Source organism: Drechmeria coniospora, chromosome 02, assembly GCF_001625195.1.
Source record: "Drechmeria coniospora strain ARSEF 6962 chromosome 02, whole genome shotgun sequence".
Lineage (NCBI taxonomy): Eukaryota > Fungi > Ascomycota > Sordariomycetes > Hypocreales > Ophiocordycipitaceae > Drechmeria > Drechmeria coniospora.
The window spans coordinates 2,884,804-2,908,475 of record NC_054390.1 but is presented as its reverse complement, the minus strand read 5'-3'; the positions used below and the strand labels follow the sequence as shown (position 1 = coordinate 2,908,475).

The window sequence follows — 23,672 nt, the reverse complement described above, 5'->3', positions numbered from 1 at the left end:
GCTTTCGCCTGGCCGACGTCTATGCGGCTGTACTGTAGAGAAGCTAGCTGCCTCGAGCACGAGCAATTCCACCGAAGAAGCCGCAGCAGTTGTCGGCACCATCACTTCGCCATGATACTTTGTACACGAGGAATCCCCATCTTTCACTCGTCTGCAGAGTCTCCCCTGTGGATTTGGGACTGCCCACTCTCCGTGATCGATCGGAGACGACTATGTCCTGCTTGCAAGGTTGTAGAGACTGTCATGGTGACCATTAGCAATCACATGCAAACGTCGCTTTGTCCTCGCACGCACCTGATGTCTTCTCGATTCTCCAAGGCCTTGGAGCGCTCCTCGCTCGAGGCCTCCTGCGGCACCATGGTAGGGCCGCTGCTCGCGACAAGGACGGCGGTGGCATCTCTCGCTTCATCCCTCGCCCCCACGTGCTTCGCCGATGGCTTCCCGGCTTCGCGGCCCGAACGCTCGAAATAATCGGTGGGAACGGGTGTCTTGTATTGACCGCAGAAGACGCCAATCTCGAAAGAAGTGACCTTGCATTTTTTGTTTCCTGCTTCGATGCAAGCCGCTTCCAGATCCTCGAGTGTTTGGAAGACCAAAGCATCGCACTGAAGTACGTCGGTCATCTGTTGCAACGTCCTGCGGTGAGCGAGGAGTTCTGGACGGCCCTTGGTTAGCTTATTCCACTCCACCATGCATCCGAGGGTCAAACGTACGGGCCGGATCGGCAAGGTCAATGCCGTGCTACGACGACTCGATTAGCTGCTGGTCGTGCCAGCCTGGAGCCATGGCCCAACACTTACGATATGCGGATGCGTGATCTCGGGACTGCAAGACACAATGATAATCTTCTTTGCCTCGCATTCCTTGACCATTTGCACCTGGATGCACAAAGCGGATTAGCCCTCGCCGCTGCTTGTGAATTTGGCAACGAGATACGTACAATCTCTCGTGAAGTGGTGCCTCGCACAATGCTGTCGTCCACGAGGCAGACGACCTTGCCTTTGAACTCCACCGCGATGGCCGAGAGCTTGCGGCGAACGCTTTTTTGTCGTGCCTTCTGGCCGGGAAGCTAGATTCGTCCAATAATCAGCCGATGCATTCGCCTGGAGCATTCCACGACGGCCGAGACATACGATGAATGTGCGGTGTATGTATCGATTCTTCACAAACGCGTTGGAGAGCGGTTTCGCGAGCTCCTTGGCCAAGGTGCCAGCGGCCGTATCGCTTGTCTGGTCGCGAGACGGTTGTTAGCCATAACCGTGACGAGATGTTGAGGGTTGGTGGAGATGACTGACCTCTGGTATGGGAATGACTTGAAAAGTTGGGTCAGCGACATCGACCGACGACACAATGAAGCGCAGACGGCGGACGAAATGCTCGAGGGCGGGAATTGGGTGACTGGTGACGTACCGACGTCAATCTCACGAATGCCTTCCTCTCCCAAGACCTGCCTCATCCTGTGGGCCAGCTTGATGCCCATGTTCTGCCGGCTGCGGTGGACGGATATTCCGTCAATCCAGCAGTCGGGCCTCGCCAGGTACAGATACTCGAAGAGGTCGGGGCTGTAGGATTTCATCTCGACAATCTGGGAGAACTGGGGCGTCCCGTCTTTCTTCAAAAAGACGGCTTGACCGGGCAGGATGTCGACAATGTCTTTGAAGCCAAGCTGGGAAAGGGCAATGGATTCCGACGCAAGACAGTAGTCCATGGCGCCCTCGACCGTTTCGGACGGACGTGAGCCGAGGCAGAGGGGCCGGATGCCGTTCTCGTCGCTGCCGATGGATAAGTATAGGTAACTCGAGACGTTTTGCAGGGGGCCGGAGCCAAGGTATACCGGAAACCTAAGATGCCAAAGCCGGCAAGCATTCCCACGCAGGCAAAGGCACCATGGCATCTTGCATACACCTCGCGCAGTGCGGTGAAGACATCCTCCACGTTGGCTCGGGATTTGCCGAGTTCGCTGAGAGCATGGGCGAAAACATTGAGTCTGGAGAGTAGACGTTAGGGAGAGCACCGAGGCGAAATCTCGAAGACGGATCGGCCCACAGTAGTTCCGAGTCCGAGTCGGTGTTTACGTGGCGTCGAGCCTCGTGATCGAGGAATCGGACAAGATTCGGCGTATTGACGAGATTTCCGTTGACACTCATGGACAGGCCATACGGGGAATTGACGTAAAACGGCTGCGCCTCCGACCTGCAGCATCAAGGTGCCGTTAGTAGGGGTCGTCGCCGGCGGGAGCCTCGAGTGGTCGGGGCACGACCTACGCCGATGATGTGCCTGCCGTCGGATATCTCACGTGAGAGATGCTGCAGCACATGATCAGCCTCATTCCTCATTCCTCATGCTTCCGACGAGGATATTCTTGCTGGCCGCCAACCAAGGTCGCCATACCCCATGAAGCCGGGCATCGTCGCCGTCGTCACGCGTCTGCCCTCGTCAAACACCTTGCTGGCCATGCCATTGCCTTTGCACATGTGCACGCGGCCGCCCTGGCAAACGGCGATGCCCGCCGCATCCTGTCCGCGCTGTTCCGAGCGTCAGCTTTCGTCCCATGCAGCCGAGGATGGATGCGAGCTGGCTTCGTGCGTCGAGTTGGCGGTGCGGGTTGGTTGGAGGGTCCGGTGACATACATGTTGAAGATAATATAGGGACTCGTGCAGGTCGACGGCTGCCGAGGTGGCTTTGGAATCGCCGAGCTGCCAGGGCAGTTAGCATGCTACCATTGCATCCGCGTTGCCGTCTGTCGGCACTTGCGTCCATCGGCACATGGCGTCCTCCGGGACATGGGTCAGGGCGGGGGAGGGGCATGGCAGCGGACAGCGCGAACATACCAATATGGCCGAGACACCACACATCTTGTGCGACGAGGACGTGGGGGTTGGTCGGAAAAATTGACCGAGCAGTTCAGCGTCTCAGCTGGGGTTTCTTGCCAAAGATGCGATGCCTTTGCGTGATGGCACGCGGAAGACTCGGATTGAAAATAGTTTGAAGCCTGCAGTGGCCTATTAACGTCGAAAACTTTTCTGCGATGGCCGTTTCTTGGCTGGCCTTGGAGTACAGAAGGTGGGCCGGCAAATGATCCGGCGGGGCATTGAATGCGGAGCTTGTAAGTAGGAGTGGTTGTACTTGCTTGCAGTCTGTTGGTTCATGAACTAGGAATACAAGTGGTTAGAGGGGCTATGGGTTCGCGTTGGAACGTCCTATCCTTGCTTGACACGAACGGTCACTCAATGTACATTCAGGTCATGATTCATTCATACAGGCTGCAATGGACAGGGCGTAAGGCAGGCACGTTGATGTGCTGTACGCTCTACGGCTACGAACGCGACCCTTGGAGCGTCCAAGCCAGGCCAACTTGCGAAATACAGTACACGAGCATTCTTTTACTCGCACTGAGCTCTGCCCATGGATGGAGAATCCGGCAGGCGTTGGTGAACTGGATTCGGAATTTGGCACGAGCACGGGAGTAAGAGAGAAGTAAAGTCACCGAGGAAACGAAAAGGATTCAAATTCAAGGGCAGATTGTACAGCAGGCCTTGGAAGCTTGGTACATGAAGAGTTTGAGTCCCATTCTGGTCCTCATGAGACGCAGCCAACAGTGTGTCGGGAATAAGTATTACTGTACTTAGTTTGCGGAGTACATAATTACAGTAAGTAGAAGTACATGCAAGTACGTCGGTGGGTTTAACGTCGTCGTATCCGAGTACGAGTGCGCATCGCGCGTTCCATGGCCTACTTACTTTACAGAAATCCTTCTGACACTGAGCCACTTTCAATCCTTGCACTTCTCCATCCGATTCCCAGTACGCTGTATGATTTGCAGTATGCTTACTTGTATACCGTAGTACCAGGACAGCATCCTGCACTTGTTAAGCTCTTGTACTTGTGAATTAAGTTCGATGTACTCTGTTCGTTGTACGGAGTGCGGAGTACAAGTACTTACAAATACTACTTGTACTATCCGTATAGGTAGGTAGCTTTCCTTGGTACGGGCATAGCGGGGTGGACCCGTTCTGCTACAACGGCGTTCCCAGACCCGCCTGCCTGCATCTACAGACTACTGGACGGAGTACAGTACGGAGTACAGTAGTTGTACTCCGTATGTAAGTACCTAGTACTGTACTTAGGTGTACTGTAGGTGTACTCTTACAGTAATACTAGCCCGGCTGCGTTTCAGGCGGTAGGGGGTTCAGCGCATTTCTGACTCGCAAGCTCCACCAAGGCTGTCAACGGCCAGTACGGAGTACAGTACTGTACATCTACTGTACATGTAAGTGCAGTACTCACTCTGTACGGAGTACTTACACCATACAGTACAGTATTGTAATTGTAACCTTGCCAGTACTGCTGTGTTTCCAAGTAAAACACTGTACAGTACTAAAGTACTTGTAATACCAGATGCTTACAACTACAGTATGTACCTCTGTGCTTACTTTCCAGTACCTCTAGTACCTAGGTGTTCTTGTACTTGGTATGTTTGGACGGAGTATTACGGAGTATGCAACTACAAGTTGGTGTCGACATCACATAAGTGTACCTACTAGGTACGTACCTGTAATGAAGGACTCCCTACAAAGTACTGTACTTACAGGACATACATACCTGTATTACATGCACATTACATCAGTACGCTCAGTAGGTACATTACTTTGCAAGTGTACTTTTCACGTGTAGCATCAACTTCAACAAGGTGGCTCGCTACGGAGCATCTGTGGCAGAATCGATTTCGCAGCATTGCGAACTGGCGAAAACGTGGCGAGATGCAGAGGGGTGTGTAGGACCCCTGGATATAGAAACTGTGAAATGGCGGTGACTTGTAGGTTTACTATTGCGGCCCCTACTTGTAACCTGGCAACAATACTGCTCGCAGTGGACGCTCCTGGTAGCATCTATTTGTAGATATTCTTGAAACTATCCATCAATGGAGGGGAAAGGTTAAGAACCTGGAGCCGTGGTGGCCACGCCTTGCTTACGTTATCGACATGAGCCAGGATAGCTGCAGTAATTAATACAGAGGAATATTTCCGGATCACGTTACAGTACGGAGTACAGTACGGAGTACCAGGACGGAGTACCAGGACGGAGTGCTCCGTACTGCAATAATAATTGCCCGACCCTTGCCTGACCCTCCATTGCCCCTCCCACGTGTATGCTTCATTGCAGTACTTACACGCTCCAACACCAAAGCAACGACAGACGGGCAATTCGTTGAAGCTGCGGCGTCTCTCTTTGGCCCCTTCAACACAGCAGAGCAAACCAAGGTCGAAAAATTCCATCGCACCAGCTCTTCGCTCCCTCATCATGGCATCTTTGGCCCTCGCAGCCGCCGAGTCGGTGCCGCGATTCTTGTTGCCTCGACTGAGCTGGAGTGCTCCCTCGCCACCGCTGGCCGCCCTGCGAGCCAAGCCGCATCCCTTCTACCGCGGCACGGCTCTCATGATGCGACAAGCCGCCGGCCAGAGTCCGATTATCCGTCGAGCGTTTCACGTGACGGCTCTGCGGCAGCGCGATCACCACTTTGACACGCTCAAGTTTGTCAAGCGACTGCAGAGTGAGGGCTTCACCGAGGACCAGTCCGTCGCCATGATGGTCGTTCTGAACGACGTCATCGAAGAGAGGTAAGACGGCAGCACCCCTTGCCTCGTGCCGGTCAAAAATCGGGAGCGCTCACGGCGGTTGGGCCGTAGCATCCAGAACCTCACGCGCACCATGGTCCTGCGCGAGGACGCGGCCAAGGCCACGTACACGCAAAAGGTCGACTTCGCCAAGCTCCGCTCCGAGCTGCTCTCGGCCGACAGCACCGAGTCCAACACGACGCGCAGCGCCCACGAACGCCTGACCAACGACATCGCCAAGCTGAGCAGCCGGTTGCGTGACGAGATCAGTCGCACCCAGGCCAGCGTCCGGCTCGACCTCAACCTCGAAAAGGGCCGGATCCGTGAGGAGGCCGTCGGCCAAGAGCTCATGATCAAGGAGACGGAGACCAAGATTGAGCAGGAGGTGGCGGCTCTGCGGGAGAAGCTCGAGCAGGTCAAGTTCCAGACGCTTCAGTGGTTGATGGGCGTGTGCACCGGTTTTGCCGCCCTCATGCTCGGTGCCTGGAGGCTGCTCATGTAGTTGCCCGGGAAGGATGCTAGGGGGGAAGACGGAGATTTCTACTGCATCTAGGCACTTGCCGTTTCATCCGAATATACTGGACTTGTTCTAGCCGCAGTCTGCGGTGCCCGTGTGCTGTGCACGTTTGGTATTTGGACGAGCATCACAATTGACGACGTTGCAGGTCAGATGGCTCTGCAGCGGCATATTTACCAATACAGGACAGCTCTTCACAAGAACTCGTGTGCCGGCTGATGCAATACAGAATACAAAGTACGCTGCAAGGTGGTGGATATTTCACAATTATTTATGCCTGTGCCGAAAAGGGACCATCGTTGGGCGAGCGAAGCCGTGATCGGGACATGCATGATGCATCCATGAAATCCCCCCTTCTTCCACCCCCACTCTGACTCGACCAGCAACCCCACCATCGTGTCGAGCTCCACGAGTACTTGCGTCGGCGAGGCTGTGTTTCCAACGCAAGCAAGCCTTTGAGTCGCAGAAGAATCATTCGACCTCTGGAGGCTTCTGAAAAGATAGTTTGCCTCACCCAACTGCTTCATCCATCGAAGTCGCTCACCTCGGCCTCTGATCTGCGAGATTGGATTCCTACACCACAAGCCGGCACAAAACAGAGCCACTCCGACGGCCACGAGGATGGCCGACAAACCCAAGGTCCTGCTGCTTGGCAAGATCGAACAGTACGTGTCCTCCTCGGCAAGTCGGAGTGTTGTCATGGCTGCCATGGCCCACGGCCTGATCCGCTGTAGCAGCCGTTGGGCCAACATTGCCATGCAGTGCACAGGAAGCCTGGGCGACCATTGCCGACATCGCCCACGTTCTCGAGCCCAAGGCCACCGACCGCCAGCAATTCCTTGCCGAATGCAGATCCGGCATTTTTGACGGCGTCACCGTCGCCTACCGCACCTTTGGCTCGGTCAGCGTGACGGGTAGGATCGACGACGAGCTTCTCGACGTCCTCCCCAAGAGCCTCCGCTTTCTCTGCCACAACGGTGAGCCTCCACCTGATCCGTAGCACCCTCATGCTGCAGGGCGGGCGATGAGCACAAGGTAAAGCGCAGAGGTCGTGCTGACGAGGAGCTCGCTGTCCAGGTGCTGGCTACGATCAGGTTGACATCCCAGCCTGCACCAAACGCAATGTGCGCGTCTCCAACACCCCCACGGCTGTCGATGACGCCACCGCCGACATAAACATCTGGCTCCTCATCGGCGCCATGCGCAACCTGCCAATCTCCATGAACGCGCTCCGAGCAGGCGACTGGCGCGGCAAGACCCTCCCCAGCCTCGGCCACGACCCCCAGGGCAAGGTTCTCGGCATCCTCGGCATGGGCGGCATCGGCCGCAACCTTGCCGCCAAGGCCCGTGCTTTCGGCATGAAAATTCGTTATCACAATCGTTCACGCCTTTGTCCAGACCTCGAGGGCGACGCCGAGTACGTCAGCTTCGAGACTCTCCTCTCGGAGAGCGATGTTCTCAGCCTCAACCTGCCCCTGAACGTGAGTTTCCGTCCCAGCAATCGTCCCCATCACCTTGGGCCTCACCTCGTGGCCCAAGTACGTGCGATGCAGAAGTGACTTTTTCTCCATGTACAGCCACAAACCCGCCATACGATATCCGCGCCCCAGTTTGCCCTCATGAAGCCCGGCATCGTCATCGTCAACACGGCTCGCGGTGCCGTCATGGACGAGGCTGCCCTCGTCGACGCTCTGGCCTCGGGCCGCGTCGCCACCGTCGGCCTCGATGTCTACGAAGAAGAGCCCGACATCCACCCAGGGCTCATGTCCAACGAGAACGTCCTCCTCGTCCCTCACATGGGAACTTGGACCGTCGAGACGCAGACAAAGATGGAGGAGTGGGCCATCAGCAACGTGCGCTTGGCTGTCACGGAGGCGAGGCTAAGAAGCATCGTGCCCGAGCAAAAAGATATGCCCTGAGGGAAGCGGGTGGCCGGTCACGAGGCAGCGATGAAGGAGCAAGTCGGCCGAAGAACGTCAACGGTTCTTGAGTCAGAACATATCTATTATACTATAGTCGGCCGCACACTTCCCGGGCCGCGGTTGACGCGTGCCCGTGCATGGCAAGCGCCTCGAGACTGCCCCGTCCGTCTTCATCCGTCATGTCATTTTCATATCTCGTTGAATGAGATCATGTTGAGCAAAAACCAACGCCATTTTGTTGAAAAAGCAGTGTTTTTTTCGCTTTCCTTGCCCAGCGAGAGAAGTCCCCGTCCGTTTCGACAGCGCTGCGTGAAAGACGAAAATCAAGCAATATAAAAACCCAGTTGCCTACATTGACGAGCCCGGATGCTACTCAATTTCCCACCCGTTGCATCGCTCGTTCGCCCTTGGCCGCAGGACGTCGCCCCAGGCCCCGTCAAAGGGCCGATGCGTGAGGGGCAAGATTAGTAGCGGTAGATCTCAGCCTTGTAGGGACCCTCCTTGGTGAGACCGAGGTACTCGGCCTGGACGGGTGTGAGGGTGCTCAGCTCGGCCTGGCAGTGATCCAGGTGCAGGCGGGCGACCTCCTCGTCGAGGATCTTGGGCAGGACGTAGACGCCAACCTGGAGCTTCTCCGTCTTGGCGAACTCGACGTACTTCTTACCCCAAGCCTGGTCGTTGGCCTTGAACAGCATGATCTGGGCCAGGACCTGGTTGGTGAAGGAGCAGGACATGACAAAGGAAGAGTGGCCGGTGGCGCAGCCGAGGTTGACCAGGCGGCCCTCGGCGAGGAGGATGATGTGACGGCCAGAGGGCATCAGGAAGCGGTCCACCTGAGGCTTGATGTTCTGGACGGACTTGGCATTCTTCTTCAGCCAGGCAACGTCAATCTCAATGTCAAAGTGACCAATGTCTATCGAGGTTAGCGGCCGACGAGGGAAGCGCAGGGGACGAGCTCCTTACTGCAGACGATGGCGTCGTTGGGCATGGCCTCGAAGTGAACGCCCGTCAGGATGTCACGGCAGCCCGTGGTGGTGACGAAGATCTGGCCAATCTTGGCCGCCTTCTCCATCGGGATGACCTGGTAGCCGGCCATGGCGGCCTGCAGGGCGTTGATGGGGTCGATCTCGGTCACGATGACGCGGGCACCCATGCCGTGCAGAGCCATGGCGCAGCCCTTGCCGACGTCACCGAAGCCGGCGACGACGGCGACCTTGCCGGCAATCATCACGTCCGTGGCACGCTTGATGCCGTCGATGAGCGACTCGCGGCAGCCGTAGAGGTTGTCGAACTTGGACTTGGTGACCGAGTCGTTGACGTTGATGGCGGGCACGAGGAGCTTCTTGTCCTTGAGCATGCGGTACAGGTGGTGGACGCCCGTCGTGGTCTCCTCGGAGACGCCGAAGCAGTCCTTGAGCATGTCGGGGTACTTGGAGTGGACGAGCTGCGTCAGGTCACCGCCGTCGTCGAGGATCAGGTTCAGCTTCTTGTTGTCCTTGAAGGCGAGGAGCTGCTGCTCCAAGCACCAGTTGTACTCCTCCTCCGTCTCGCCCTTCCAGGCGAAGACGGGCACGCCGGCGGCGGCGATGGCGGCGGCGGCGTGGTCCTGGGTGCTGAAGATGTTGCAGCTGGTCCACGTCACCTCGGCACCGAGGGCCGTGAGGGTCTCGATGAGGACGGCCGTCTGGATCGTCATGTGCAGGCAACCGGCGATGCGGGCACCCTTGAGAGGCTGGTCGGCGGCGTACTTCTTGCGGGTAGCCATGAGGCCGGGCATCTCGTTCTCGGCGAGCTCGATCTCCTTGCGGCCAAAGGCGGCGAGAGAGAGGTCGGCGACCTTGAACTTCTGGGCGGGGGCAGACATGTTGAGGGTTGTGTGTAGGGGAAATTGGCTTTAGGATGGATGCGGTGAGAGGGGAGAGAGTTTGGGAAGATGGACGGGAGGAAGGACGGGTTGAAGTAGCTGTTCGAAGAAATGCAAGGGGGAGGAGGGGGAGTAGGCAATTGGACCAGGAGGGGTTGGGCGGTGAAAGCTGCTGAAGCTTCTGCGGGGCAAATTTTGCTGTTGGAAAGCGGGGGCTTCGTCGCCTAGGCTTTTCTCGGGTCAACGTACTTGCAGTGCAGTACAGTACTTGCAGTACAGTGCTTACCGTGCAGTGCTTACAGTGCAGTGCTTACAGTGCAGTGCTTACAGTACAGTGCTAACAGTGCAGTACTTACAGTGCAGTGCTTACAGTGCCGTACTTACAGTGCAGTGCTTACAGTGCCGTACTTGCAGTGTAGTGCTTACAGTGCCGTACTTACAGTGCAGTGCTTACAGTGCAGTACTTACAGTACTTGACAGCCAACAGGGTGTTCAGGGCGTTCGGCCACTCGGGATAACGGGTTCTGCCGAGAAACCCACCAATTGGTTCCTCAGCACTTCTGTTGCCCTGGACAGAGGCAGACGGGGCCAGAAACAAAGTTTGACAACCGGCCCCGTCCACGTACACGGTATTACATGTCCTCGCACCGCCCAGCACGGCATGAAAGAATGGATGATTGGCTTCGGCCCGCCATGCCATCATCATCATGTAAGCCGCGTGGATCAAGTCTTGCCGTCTATTGGATGACGCGGCCGCCCTTGCAGTCTCGAGGCTGGATTCTGAGTCAGAAGTTGACGGGTGCTGTGAGGGAGTCGGTGGTGCCAGCCATGATTGGCACTCTCCGCATCGTGTCTCTCATAAGTACTGTGCTCCGTGCAATGGAACCCCCTTGCTGGCCGCTTGACATCTTCCCGCTCGTCTGTTCGTGGTGTGCCCGAGGCAGAAAACACGACAACGAAAATAGCATCGTGAGGGACGGGGAGCACGGCGCGCATGCATGCGTGCATGCCTCGAGGCGGAATGCCGAGGGGCACAACATGGGGGGGGGGGGGGTCATCAAAAACTATATATGCATACACTGCCTCTTGTCGCCAAATGTAGACAAGTATTTCACTAAATACCTCCCTGTCCGGAACGCCGTCAATGCAACCTGCCAGCTGGTGCCTGATTCCCGCGCGCTTGTTCATAATGCCGCCTCCTCGCCGCCGCTACTGAGGCAGGAGGTTCTCCCGCACGGCAAACATCTTGGCCGTGACGTTGGCGGTGAAGCCGTCGACCTGCTTGCTGTACTGCTGCACCTGCTTCGCGTTGAGCATGCCCTCGAGCCGGCTGGGCTCCTGCGGCAGCTTGAACAGTCGCTGCCACTCGTCGTCGGGCAGCAGAGGCTGCTTGGCCACGGCGCGCAGCGCGTTCTCGGCCTTTCGCTTCGTCTGCCATTGCGTAATCTTGGCCTGCTCACGGCCAAGCTGCCTCTGGTAGAACTGGAAGTTGTTGAGGTCCGTGTAGTGGGACTCGATGCTCTCGAGGAGGAGGTCGCACGTCTTCTCGAGGAAAGGATCGATGGACACGTCAAGGCTGTCGATGGACGGGTACAGCGGCGGTTGGACGATGGATTGTTTCAGCTCGGCGATCGAGTTCGGCTCCTCAATCTCCTCCTTCGAGGGCGGGTAGGGAAGTTGGTGCAGGAAGGAGGTGAGCAGATGCGAGTTGTGGACGGTGATGGGCAGCTCGACGAGAATGTCCCGGAAAGTCAGTTTGGTGGTTTTGAGGCTGGCCAGGTTAGCGCCAGGCTCGAACAGCGCAGGTCCCCCCCGTTCGGCTCGACTCACATCTCGGTCGTGAACTTGCCCTCCTTGTAGGCGGCCATGAAGCTGGGCGTGAGCCGGAATGCCCTGAACGTCAGGTTTCCCTGCGAGCTCTTGCTGGCGTCGTAGACGAGGCCGACCGTCTTGTCGTTCTCCTTCTGGTAGTGATATTGGTTCTCGATGAAGCTCATGTTGACAAAGTTTCCCATGGTGGCGCTCGTGTACCATCCGACATTGTTGGCATCCACGTTGACCTCCTTCAGGTGCCTGATCATGTCGGTCTGGTAGGCCGTGTTGGCCTTTTGCCGAGGAGCGGCGGCGGCGATTGTCGAGGCATCCGCCTGGTGACCGTCGGTGCTGGTGGTCTCGACCGTGGGGAACGGGAAGGAGTTTGTGATTTCCAACACGGTCTTCACATCCATGCCGACGATGGAGCCCGTCGCCGTCGTTGGGAAGGCCGAGGAGCAATGCTTGGCAATCTTCATGATGACCTGTGCATCCGTCAGTATCCCTCCCATCGTCACCAACGGGGGTCGGAGGGTGAAGGTGGGGCGTCCGAACGTACCAGAGCCTCGACCTGCACGGCCTGGAAAGGCGCATCCTTCAAAGAGTCGGCCATGTTGTAGTCGAGTTCGGACGTCAAGGGATCGGCGTGGACGCGAATCGAGAAGCTGTCGCGGTGAGGGGAGGGAGGGGAGGTTCGCAATGAGGGGCGTTCGTCTCCTTGTTGGAATATCGAACTTTTCGCGTGCCCGATTGATTTGTGGGTGTTGTGGGTAGAGAGCAGTGCGGAGCGGTGAGGGGCGGCAGAATTGGTGGGGGTGACTTGTTCTGCTCGTGCTTCAAGACAACGGCCGCCCTCTAAACAGCTCAACCATCCTCCCTCCGTTCATTCATCCACAGGCAGGCCGCCAACGCTTGGTCATCAAAGCCCGCGTCATCATTCGAATGGAATCGATTATCCAATTTCAACTGCATGATATCTATGGCAAGTGTTCACAGGTATCTCATGAATCGAGCTCATCTTCGGGCGTGGCCAGTGGCCTCGCAGCTCGCGCTCCCTTGAATCAAAAAACTAGTCATTAGCTCCGCCGTGCTTCAATACCATCAAGGTTCTACACCTTCGCTTTCTATCGCTAATATGACTCCCCCCATGCGCCGTTCACAAATATCACAAGAAGCAGATGCCATGACGGCGATGATGGCTTCCGAGGCCCACTCGGAAGGATGAAGTCTCGGCCTAATGGCATCAATCAGTCCAGGGCACGAGGTCCCAACTTTCGACATTGTCACCAATCCTGAGGCGGTGTTGGTCGATTCGCCAGGATGCATACAAAGCCCGCGTAGAACCTGCGGCTTTCCGATGGGCCGGACCTCGTCCACCCTCCATGGCGTCGGGGCGGGACCTCCAGACGCAGGTGGCCAAGTTGTGCAGGTTGGCATCCGGAGAACCGAACCAGTACCTGCTCGATGGTCAGACGATTCGGCGCAAGACGATGCTAGACGAACGGCTCACTTCAGGAAACCCCCACTGGCAACTGCCTCGGCGTGAGCAGCCTTGTCCAGCTCGCCGAGGTGGCTGTACTCGGTGCTTGGCTTGATCTGGGACCGAAATGCGACGATGTAAAACGAGGTCTCCTTGTACGCCTTGCCCGAAGCCTTGACGAGTTGCTTCAATTCGTCAATGACCTCGGGCCAATTGAAGGATTCGTTGTACGGCGCCGTTGCATAATCGTCACGGGTCGCTCGCAGGCGGCACAAAGCCTTGGCGAGCGTCGCGTTTTCGACGTCGAGGCTCTCGAGGTCGAGCTGGTGCTCCTTCTCGGAGTATGGCGACTGGATGAGAAAGCGTTCCTCGGGCCAGCGATCCGTCTGCAGGGCGCTGATGGCCTCCTTTTCCTTGGTGAAGGCAGGCACCTCCGCTCGGAGCGACGACTGCGCAACCCGAGCCGCTGCCATTTCTGCGGGTCGGAGGTGTTGGCGAGCGAGAGATGATTTCGAGAAGGAGCCCAAAAGCGAGTGTCCAAGGTCCAAGGTTCCTTGCCGATCTACCGTGTACGAGGGCACGAGAGCAGAGAGGGAGGCCAGGGAGAATTCGCCAGGTCAGGTGGGGGTTTTTAAGAGCGCGGATCACGAGGAGCACGTCGGCGCTGGCACACACGGCGCTTGCGACACCGTCGCAGGTACAGCGGCGAGGGAAGGGAAACAGAGAATGGCATGGGAGACCCTAGGCCCCTGGGCCAAGCGCACCAGTCAGCGGGGCCGTCGTCGTTCTTAGCACGATGAGGCAGTTGGCGGGCAGAATTTCGCCATTGCGGCATCGGCCATTCATCCATCTACATATCGCCGCACCAACCAGTTTCGCTCGCGACCGCTGCCATCGACATCGGCCACCAGAGGCAACAATTACGGCGACATGAATGGCCCAAGCAATTCTTGGAGATTTTTGCACGTTTCATTGGTGGCCGAGAAGACCTTTGTTGATGGCCCTACGAGGGCAATCATCCGAAGCCAGCAACGCGAGTCGAGCGGCATTTGAAGGAGGGTGGGCTGCCCCGGATCCACGTTGATTGATGGCGGTTTGTGTCCGGTCCGTTAGTGCGGCACACGTCACCTACCCCTGAATGACACCATCTCATCGTCGCGGTACAAGGCGCACTAAACCCTGTTCTCATGCGGACAACGCCAACATGTTACCCAGTCAGTCTAACCACAAGTATCAAGGCGAAGGATAAGCCGGTTTCTTTCTACAAGCTGGGTCGTTTACATCTGATCTTGCTTCGCCAACTGGATTTGTTGTCCACGGACGGTCCAAGTACAGACGGCACTGGTTCGGTTCGAAACGAAGGATGCACAATACCCGTCTCCGATCTACATATCCGAACAATCGACCAAAGAGCTATTGGACCATCCCGTCATCGTGTCACTTTTCTCCTCCTTTCTATTTTCCCGAGATTTATAGAGTGCCAAATATGCCGTCCATCTATTCCGGCCGGCAAGAGCCGAGACGTGCCATTCCCGGGTCGCAGCCAGGCATAGTACAAGGACTCTCGGTCTTGCGTGGACAAGATGGGTTGATAAACAAATACATTACACTGGGCCCTTTAAATTTTGCTTTCGTCTCCTCCGCCAGTGTTTGTTCACGTCATAGTGACAAAATACAACTGCCGAGGGCAGTCCAGGCCGATCGACAACGCGTGCCTCGAAACGAGCCTGTGCATCATCGATCCTGGAATACCTTCTCTTCTGGCTCACAAACTACAAGTCCTGTGTGGATAATTTTCTGTTCTGGTCACTTAATTTCGAAACGTCAGCATGATGCTTGTTTTCAAACGTCGGCGGGCATTTGTGACAAAGGCCGCCACCGCGCTGTCTGTTCTTGAGCTTCCCGCCGCGATGACGCCTTTGAACAATTGCCAAAGATACTACACAGATGAGATTGAATAATCGACTTAATTCGGTACGGTTCGTTGGATTGGACGCCTCCATCTCTCGGCTTTTATCCGCACTGCCGAAATCGGACATGATGGAAGATGGGGAACTGCAGTGCGGGAAATGCCAGGTTCCGCGCCATCCGTGACGTGTGATCAGCGAATAAGCGATCGAAAACGCCAGGACCACGCAGCTGACGAAGCGCCTGGGATGAGGTTGACTGAAGTACTTGCATTTTAGTTCCTTCACGCAGAATCTGCGCATTCTGTTTGATCGTTGCTGCCAGAGTCAGGATCAGGCTTGAGGTCATTTCGGCCACTCAAGAAGCGAACGCGAGAGCGAGGCGCGTCCAGAGGGGACCTCCTCCTTATGAATGCTTCTTTCGTTTTTTTCGCATGTTGAAAAGAAGACTCTCGCTACAGTATTCGTACGAAATTCTCCGCGTCGACAACCTGTCACTCTTACATTCACGCCTGATCCCTTGCTGACACCGGCTAGAGGTGTTGCCAGGATAAGGCTACAAAACGCATGGATACATGTCCCGAGGCGCCAGTGGCCTGCTCTATGCTGACTTGCATGTTTTCATGTCGTCTTGACTTTGACATCGCGTCTTTAGTGTGCCTAGCGGATAAATCAGTGCATCTACCGCAAAGGCAGATGTGACCCCTCTCATGGCATCTTTGGGCCTGTTCTTGCGATCCACTTGAATGGATGTCCCATGCCACGAATACATCCATGGTAGGGTTTATATGTATGGCGACCAGATCTGCTCGGTGAGGCTTTGAGATCTGGATGTTGCACAAAATTCAAACTCGTTTTTGCGGTTGGCTGCAATACCACCGGGTCTGGTGTCGCCTTGGTGGCAAAAAGGGGGACAAGGAGACGAACGATTTATGACGCACCACCAAATCGCTCTACCTACCTGGCGTATCAACCTGTCGGCTGGACATTGCAAATTATACCGTTAGAAATATTGAACGTTCAGTGTGTTTTGTTGACACCAAGACAATTGTGGGCGGTTCGAACTTGGTGCTTCACACTGTATAGGGTAGTAGACGAAGACGGGAGAACGAAAAACCGCAACACTTCCGGAGAAACGAGATGCCGATTGCGCATTATTCAATTGCTCTTTCATGGTAGCCAACTGGTAGCCAACTGCATACTAGTAAACATGGTTTGACCCGGCATGTTTACCCTCCCTCGTCTAGTCAGGTCCGCCATCACTAGACTCCCAATGATACTCATTTCTCCCAGGCGGTAGGTGTACGTACGAAGAAGAACAGTCTCCCCCTCCTTGGACGCGACAAACTTGCTTCGCCGCGCTTGCCGTGTCGTGATCGATGCCTGTCCCCTCCCCCGCCAAGGGAAAACCGAAAGAAAATACAGGATGTGGGTGTGCTGATGACGCCGACTCTATCCGTACTTGCGTCATGCCCGCTCTATGCTTCTACTTGGAATCCCATGATTCCTCTCGCCGGATTCGGTTGAAAAATGCAGGGAGCGTCGATTACAGCTTGCTCTTCGCAGCCGGGGAATCTTCGGAGACGACGGCGACGACGACGCAAATGTCGTCGACTTTGCCACCACGCCACGGGTCATGCGGATAGTACTTCTTGACTTCCTTGGCAAACGGCCCGTCGACTTTGGTGTTGACGCTCGCGCTCTTGGCATACGTGACCAGCTCCGTGGCGAGCAAGCTCTGCAGCGTCATCACTCTCTCGGCTCCACGGTCGGTCGAGTCACTCGGCGCGAGCGACTGGGTGAGGGCGTGGATGGTTTCGCCGACGCGCACGCCGCCGAGTTCCGTCATCCGCCAAGCGCCGGTCGAGACCATGACGCGGCTCGCGATGCGGAGGATGTCTTGGTTGAAAAGGTTGTCCAGGACGCCGTCGGTGGCAAACATGAGCACGTCGCCGTGGCGGAGATGGTGCTGCGACACGTCGGCGTCGCGCGGCAGGTCGCAGAGCTGCGCGCCTCCAAAGGCCGACATGCGAGCGGCCAGCATCGGCGGGATGAGGGACAGCTGAAAGGGGGTGTTGAAGGCGTGCGTCTGAGGCTCCGAGTACGCGTTGACGCCGTTCAACCGCAGGTGCAGGAAGCCCGAGTCGCCGAGGTTCGCCACGTCCAAGGTGCCGTCCGGGGAGGCGATGGCGACGCAGGCGGTGCTGCCGCCTGCATGCAAGCTCGTGTCGTTGCACACCATGTCGTACCCCTTCTCCATCAGCTTTCTGGCCGTCAGGGGCGGGCTGTCGACCGAGCCGTGGCCGTAGCCGTAGGCGGCGCCGGCCATGTAGTCGCAGAGTCCGTGCGAGAAGTCGGCAGGGTCGACGCCGGACTCGGTCCAGCCGCCGACACCATCGGCGACGCCAAAGGCGACGGCGCCCGACTCGTTCACGCGCGAGACGAAGAAGGCATCATGGCCCGAATCGGGCCTCGAGGAGCGCCGATGGCGGCGCGGCGGGTTGATGCGGCTGTAGGGGCTGAAGTGGAAGACGTGGGAGAGGGGGTCGTAGGGGCGGTCTTTGGCGATGAAGGAGGCGGCGATGTTGTAGGAGAATTTCGAAGGATTGGTCGGCGACGGGGATGGAGACGCGGGCCGAGACTGGGACGAGGACGAGGACGAGGACGAAGACGGCGAGGGGGACGAGGTCGAGTAGGATGCTGACAACAGTCGGGGGGTTCTGCTGGAGATGGAAACGACCGAAGCGGATCGGCAGAACGGGGCCAGGCGGATGGGCTGACAGGTCGAGGAGGATGCTGGCGGAAATTAGCAAATCCAGGGATGGAAGATGGATCAGATGCCGACTCGCACGTACATGCCGGTGCTCGCCAGAACGTCGAGGCGGCCCTCGTGCCGGACACTGCCATGCAAGGCAATGGAGACGACGATGCGCTACGCCGTTGTCCGCGCAGAGCAAGGGGCTCTAGCGAAGAGGCTCCCTTGATTCGCATCTAATCGACCAAAGAGCCTGCTTTGCTTGACAGCAAACCGGCGAGTGACAGACGGTCCCCCAGGCAGGGATGAGGTTGGGGTTGATGTCGCCGAAGCTACGTTTCCACGCCTTATCCGTAGCAATGCAGCGGTTGAGGTACCATGTATAGGAAGGTAGGTGTAAGTACTGTACTTACAGTAGGTGTCGGTGCTAAATGTTGGGACGAGGATGCAGGTACCGTTACAGCGGGTGGAACGGCGTTCACAGCACCCTGGCGAGTGGGCGACAAAAAAGACGGTGCAGAACGTTGCTAATCCGGCTCAGGCCCAACGCTTGCCGCGCTGCAAACAGCTTTGGATGGCCATCGTTTCTCGACCCCACGAACGACTGAAAAAATGCTGATTGCGGCACGACAGGATTCTATGCTGCTCGTAATAAGAGAAGCTGATATGCGAGCTAGTAGCCATCAAGAATGAATGGCTGTTCAAGCTTGATCGTGCTGGTCGGGCATGGTCTTTCGACCAGCTTCGGGTCTCCCCTGTTTCTGTCACCCAGTTCCTGTCATCTGGTATTAGGTACCTAATTACAGTAGGTACTTGTAGGCGCCTGCGGAGTACTGATGTAAGTAAGTACATGTACTGTACTCTGTACAACTAGTACGTACCCGGTAGGCTAAGCGTACTTAATTACAGTACTCCGTACGGCGTAAGTTCTGTACCTAGTACTTACTTAAGTACATGAACTTGCTGTAGTTGTACTCCGTACAGTACAGGGAAGTAAGTAGGTACTGTACAGTATGTACACTTGCGTGCAGATATATGACCTGTGCATGTATCGAGCCCTGTCTACTTAGTACGTATGTACGGAGTACCTACAGTATGTACGGAGTATTCAGTATTGCAAAGTTCTTCGTACAGTACTTGAGCTCCGTACAATGTGCGCACGTTGTACTCCGTACATGCAAGTACTGTAGTTGTACTCTGTACTCCGTACAACTAGGTGCATCGTAGGTCAGTTCCGCCGATTGTTAGCCGAGTTTCTCCCGAAAGTCACGAGCAACCCTCCCTCTGACGGCTCCCAGGTCTCCCCATTTAGCCGAATTGACAATGAACCGACGCTGATTGGTCGATTGGCCAGCACCGATTCCATCGGCCAATAACCGAGGATGGCTACCTTGCTTGTACGCCTAGGCTTTGAGCTCTAGCCTCGCTCTCAAATCCATGACGATTGTTGATACCATTGATCAACGGCACCCACATTCTCAACCCTCGCCACCGCACCAGGCCATCGTGCTTCCATCGAAGAGGTGACTCGTGCTCTGCGCTTCGTGCAAACGAGAACCGAGCCATTCGGCCTGCGCCCCGTCCTCTCATAGGCCGACTTGCTTCGACAGCCTCTGCGTTCGTTGCCACGTGCAGCTCTCGCTCCCTTTCCGTCAGCTCACCGACCCGACCGCCAACGACCGTCCGACGACGCGCAAGACGAATCAAGACGAAAACGATGGCCACACTCCGCTCTTCGAGTCGAATCTTGGGCTCCTCGGCCGTCAGGACCGCCGCCCTGCGGCCCGGCGCCGTCTTCGCTCGCTCCATGGCCACGGTCGGCGAGACGCCAGTCGAGCAGCAGCCGCGGCTCAAGACGTTCCAGCTCTACCGATGGAACCCCGACACGCCCAGCGAGAAGCCGCGGATGCAATCGTACACGCTCGACCTCAACAAGACGGGACCCATGGTCCTCGATGCCCTCGTCCGCATCAAGAACGAGCTTGACCCTACCGTTACCTTCCGACGGAGTTGCCGCGAGGGTATCTGCGGCTCATGCGCCATGAACATCAACGGCCAAAACACCCTGGCCTGCTTGTGTACGTCACGACACCTCGCATTTCGTTGCCATTCGCCACGCGTCCCCTCCGAGCATCCGACGGAGGGCTGTTGGCTGGCTGGCCGATGGCGCCGCAGCACGCCGCTGACATACGCCCAGGTCGAATTCCCACCGAGTCCGCGGCCGAGGTCAAGGTGTACCCGCTGCCTCACACCTACGTTGTCAAGGACCTCGTCCCCGACTTGACGCACTTTTACAAGCAGTACAAGTCGATCAAGCCCTATCTCCAGCGCGACACCCCCTCGCCCGACGTAAGTGAAGTGTCCCCAACCGGCGCGCCCTCGAGCTGGCGAGCTGGCGAGCCGTCCTTGGCTGACCCACGATCAGGGCAAGGAATACCGCCAGAGCAAGGAGGATCGCAAGAAGCTGGATGGCCTGTACGAGTGCATCCTGTGCGCCTGCTGCTCGACGTCCTGCCCCTCGTACTGGTGGAACGCGGAAGAGTATCTCGGCCCCGCCATCCTGCTGCAGTCGTACAGGTGGTTGGTCGACTCCCGAGACGAGCGCAAGGGGGAGCGCAAGAACAACCTGGAGAACAGCATGAGCCTGTACCGATGCCACACCATTCTCAACTGCACGCGCGCCTGCCCCAAGGGCCTGAACCCGGGCAAGGCCATCGCCGAGATCAAGAAGCAGATGGCTCTCGGTTCATAGGCGGCATCATTTACGGCCGGATGGCGGGTGGTGCGGTGTAGCGATGGATCGTGCCATGGAACCGTCTCCTTCGGCCTCCTCTAGGCTCTGGGAATCAGCCTGTCGGTCGTGTTCGTGTTGCGCGTGGCGAGTGTTGGATGGGCAAAACACCGCGCAGGAGGCGGAAAGCGCCGGCGGTGGAAAGGGGACCGGAGACCCTGTGTATAGCATGGAAGGTGATGTTGTACGTCGACTGTTCTGGTATACAGAATGCAATTTTCTTTTGTTACCTGACCATCTCACGGAACCTTTCGTTCGGATGATCCCCTCATGGTTCGATCCTGTCTTCCGAGTCGGGTGGTCGTTCGGCCATGAGCGAGCGAACCCGTTGAAATCTCTCAACTCCTGGCCCATGGTTTCCGTCCCAAGCCGCGGATAGCCAGGACACGTGGTTGTGAATAAATCTACCTCGCGAATTCAACGGCCGGCAGGAAGCTGCGGCCATCTGTCAGTTTTCGAGATTTTCATTGTGCATGATGGCCTGCATGATGGCCTGCATGCTGCATGCACAGCGGCTCAGCCAGGGGACCTTTTCCCGCCCCCCTCCTCCCAACGAGTTGAAGCCGTGATTTGAGACGGCAATGGGTACGACTACCCAAAGAGGCATTTTTGAATACGAGTACACTGAATGCCTCTCGGACAGGCCGACGTAATGCGATGTGGCCTGCCCGGGAGGTGGAGGCCCGGACGCTGAGCCCCTGATATGATTTACATGTGTTCATGATACCCGATATCATGTCAACTCGGTCAACCCAGATGCACCCGGCGAGCGGGCTTGAAGCTTGAAAATATGAACTGCAATTCTTTTTAGGTGTTGAAATATCATTTTTTGTGTTCTTGTCATCCTGTCATCTAGTTAGGGCTGGCCGGGTGAGCAGGGTCCAACGTCAGCCTTGACGTGCCCAACCGCACCTGGGACCCAACGAATGGAATTGCTGGAGCTTGCACATGTGCATGTGCATGTGCATACATCAGGGACGGCAAGTTATAGCAGATGTACCTGAAGCTATATTTCGCGAGGGACGAAAATTCCATCTGATGCCCGTTCTGGATACGATCGACACGCATTGGACCGTTGTTTGCCACCGGCCCTGTCAAGGTTTCCGTCGTACATGCAAAGTAACGACAGCATGTTTGGTTGGAATCATAATTCTTGTACCCATCATCGGCACTTGTACAGCTCTTCAGTCTCGAACTTTTGGACCAGCGGCGTACGTAAGAAGGGCATGCCAAGGTTGTACCCGACGCGCGTTGTCGTGCTGCGGATCGGTCAGCATCGGTTCGACCAAGAGGCGAATTCTAGCTTGTTCTTTCGACCATGGCAGTGCCTGCAAGAAGAAGTTTCTTTCACGAAGATGGACGTGCGAATAGAAGCCTGAAGGTAGCAGAGAACTGGTATATAAGGGCGTTGTCGTCGACCCCTTTCGTTGAAGTTGTTTCCTCACACTCAGCAGCATTCACTTTAGACAATAAACTTCCCTCTTCTTCACACCCAGCATATAATTCCATTGCATTGAAGGATTCCCCAGTCAGAGAGTAAAAATCAGAAACAATGCGGGCTACTACTGGTCTCCTCATCACAGTTGCCGGCCTCGCCAGTGCCGCCCCCCCTCGAGCTACCCCTACCGCCTGTGTGGACAAGACACTCTGCTTTGATGGAATCAACGAGTGCGGCCAGCGTTTTGGAGGGTATGTTTCATATTACCGAGTTCCGTTCAAAGTAGATCCGACAAGCTGATTCGGACGATGCAGATGCTATAACCCGTGCTCTCAGAAGGCACCAGTACCACCCCCTTGCACAACGACGCCGCCTCCGAAGCCGACGCGCACGCCAAAGCCCAAGGATGATTGTCGTACACGCACAATCTGCATCGATGCCATCAACTCGTGCGGTATTCGATATGGAGGGTAAGTGCCGAACCGGATGAGAGGGCGTGGTGTTATCGGATTTGAGCTGACACAATGGAGTAGGTGCATCCCCGACTGCAAGCCTTACAACCTCAAGACACCTCCCTGCCCGGCCCCCACGACCCCTCCCGCTGCGGTTGATTTTATGACTGCTTGGAAGCGGGAAGAGGATGCCAAGATGACAGCCTACCATTCCGATGACAGCTACATGTCGGCTTGGAAGGGTGATGATGGCATCATGACCGCCTGGAGAGAGGAAGACGGCTACATGACTGCTTGGAAGGAGGACGAAGAAGGCATCATGACTGCCTACAAGTCCGATAGCGGCCACGCGACTGGTTGGGAGAAGGTGGCTGCCACCGCGGTTGCTGGTTCGGTTGAGGATGGCATCATGACCGCTTACAAGGGTGAAGATGGCTTCATGACTGCTTGGAAGCGGGACGACGACAAGATGACCGCATGGAAAGTCGAGGATCCTCTCATGACCATCTACAACAAGAGGGAGGAGGACCCCATCATGACCGCCTACACGCAGCAGGAGGAGGATCCTCTCATGACCATCTACAACAAGAGGGAGGAGGACCCCATCATGACCGCCTACACGCAGCAGGAGGAGGACCCCCTGATGACCGCCTACAACAAGAGAGAAGAGGACCCCATCATGACCGCCTACAAGCAGCAGGATGAGGACCCCATCATGACCGCCTACAAGCAGCAGGACGAAGACCCCATCATGACCGCCTACAAGCAGCAGGAAGAGGACCCCCTGATGACCGCTTACAACAAGAGGGAGGAGGACCCCATCATGACCGCCTACAAGCAGCAGGACGAAGACCCCATCATGACCGCCTACAAGCAGCAGGAAGAGGACCCCGTCATGACCGCCTATCAAACCAACGATGGCGTCATGACTGCTTGGGCACCCCAGCCTACGCAGTAAAAAACCAGCGACAGAAACAAGATAAACCACAGCTCGGACACAGACGAGACTTATAGACATGGGACAGGACAGAACCAAAAGTTTGATTGCATTTGACATTGGGAATAGACAAGGGATATCCGACCGGATAGGCTGCTTGTCCGTTTCGACAGGGCTCAACC

At 56.5% G+C, this 23,672-nt stretch overlaps 8 protein-coding genes across 8 annotated transcripts; 4 read left to right on the top strand and 4 right to left on the bottom strand.

Moving 5' to 3' along the window:
- Positions 1–210: 210 nt before the first annotated feature.
- DCS_03938 (amidophosphoribosyltransferase) lies at positions 211–2,855 on the bottom strand (the record flags this gene model as incomplete). The annotated part of the gene is made up of 13 exons (XM_040801251.1): positions 211–238; positions 295–655; positions 714–741; positions 801–878; positions 941–1,069; positions 1,134–1,229; positions 1,296–1,312; positions 1,411–1,841; positions 1,904–1,987; positions 2,047–2,193; positions 2,392–2,525; positions 2,631–2,696; positions 2,832–2,855. 13 exons carry the CDS (start codon positions 2,853–2,855, stop codon positions 211–213), a joined length of 1,623 nt encoding a protein of 540 aa, XP_040656284.1.
- A 2,446-nt stretch (positions 2,856–5,301) lies between these two features.
- Positions 5,302–6,117, top strand: DCS_03937 (Protein FMP32, mitochondrial; the record flags this gene model as incomplete). Its single annotated transcript, XM_040801250.1, has 2 exons — positions 5,302–5,618; positions 5,688–6,117. The coding sequence occupies 2 exons, from the start codon at positions 5,302–5,304 to the stop codon at positions 6,115–6,117; spliced, it is 747 nt and encodes a 248-aa protein (XP_040656283.1).
- A 636-nt stretch (positions 6,118–6,753) lies between these two features.
- DCS_03936 (glyoxylate reductase) lies at positions 6,754–8,051 on the top strand (the record flags this gene model as incomplete). The annotated part of the gene is made up of 4 exons (XM_040801249.1): positions 6,754–6,797; positions 6,895–7,109; positions 7,210–7,613; positions 7,710–8,051. 4 exons carry the CDS (start codon positions 6,754–6,756, stop codon positions 8,049–8,051), a joined length of 1,005 nt encoding a protein of 334 aa, XP_040656282.1.
- Positions 8,052–8,518: 467 nt separating this feature from the next.
- On the bottom strand, positions 8,519–9,918 carry DCS_03935 (uncharacterized protein; the record flags this gene model as incomplete). The annotated part of the gene is made up of 2 exons (XM_040801248.1): positions 8,519–8,967; positions 9,018–9,918. 2 exons carry the CDS (start codon positions 9,916–9,918, stop codon positions 8,519–8,521), a joined length of 1,350 nt encoding a protein of 449 aa, XP_040656281.1.
- A 1,209-nt stretch (positions 9,919–11,127) lies between these two features.
- On the bottom strand, positions 11,128–13,683 carry DCS_03934 (eukaryotic translation initiation factor 3 subunit 3; the record flags this gene model as incomplete). Its single annotated transcript, XM_040801247.1, has 5 exons — positions 11,128–11,689; positions 11,749–12,215; positions 12,290–12,395; positions 13,059–13,187; positions 13,241–13,683. 5 exons carry the CDS (start codon positions 13,681–13,683, stop codon positions 11,128–11,130), a joined length of 1,707 nt encoding a protein of 568 aa, XP_040656280.1.
- Positions 13,684–16,663: 2,980 nt separating this feature from the next.
- Positions 16,664–18,108, bottom strand: DCS_03933 (uncharacterized protein; the record flags this gene model as incomplete). Its single annotated transcript, XM_040801246.1, has 2 exons — positions 16,664–17,913; positions 17,973–18,108. The coding sequence occupies 2 exons, from the start codon at positions 18,106–18,108 to the stop codon at positions 16,664–16,666; spliced, it is 1,386 nt and encodes a 461-aa protein (XP_040656279.1).
- A 1,481-nt stretch (positions 18,109–19,589) lies between these two features.
- On the top strand, positions 19,590–20,624 carry DCS_03932 (putative succinate dehydrogenase iron-sulfur protein precursor; the record flags this gene model as incomplete). The annotated part of the gene is made up of 3 exons (XM_040801245.1): positions 19,590–19,950; positions 20,070–20,221; positions 20,298–20,624. The coding sequence occupies 3 exons, from the start codon at positions 19,590–19,592 to the stop codon at positions 20,622–20,624; spliced, it is 840 nt and encodes a 279-aa protein (XP_040656278.1).
- Positions 20,625–22,215: 1,591 nt separating this feature from the next.
- DCS_03931 (uncharacterized protein) lies at positions 22,216–23,511 on the top strand (the record flags this gene model as incomplete). The annotated part of the gene is made up of 3 exons (XM_040801244.1): positions 22,216–22,352; positions 22,416–22,571; positions 22,635–23,511. 3 exons carry the CDS (start codon positions 22,216–22,218, stop codon positions 23,509–23,511), a joined length of 1,170 nt encoding a protein of 389 aa, XP_040656277.1.
- Positions 23,512–23,672: the final 161 nt, after the last annotated feature.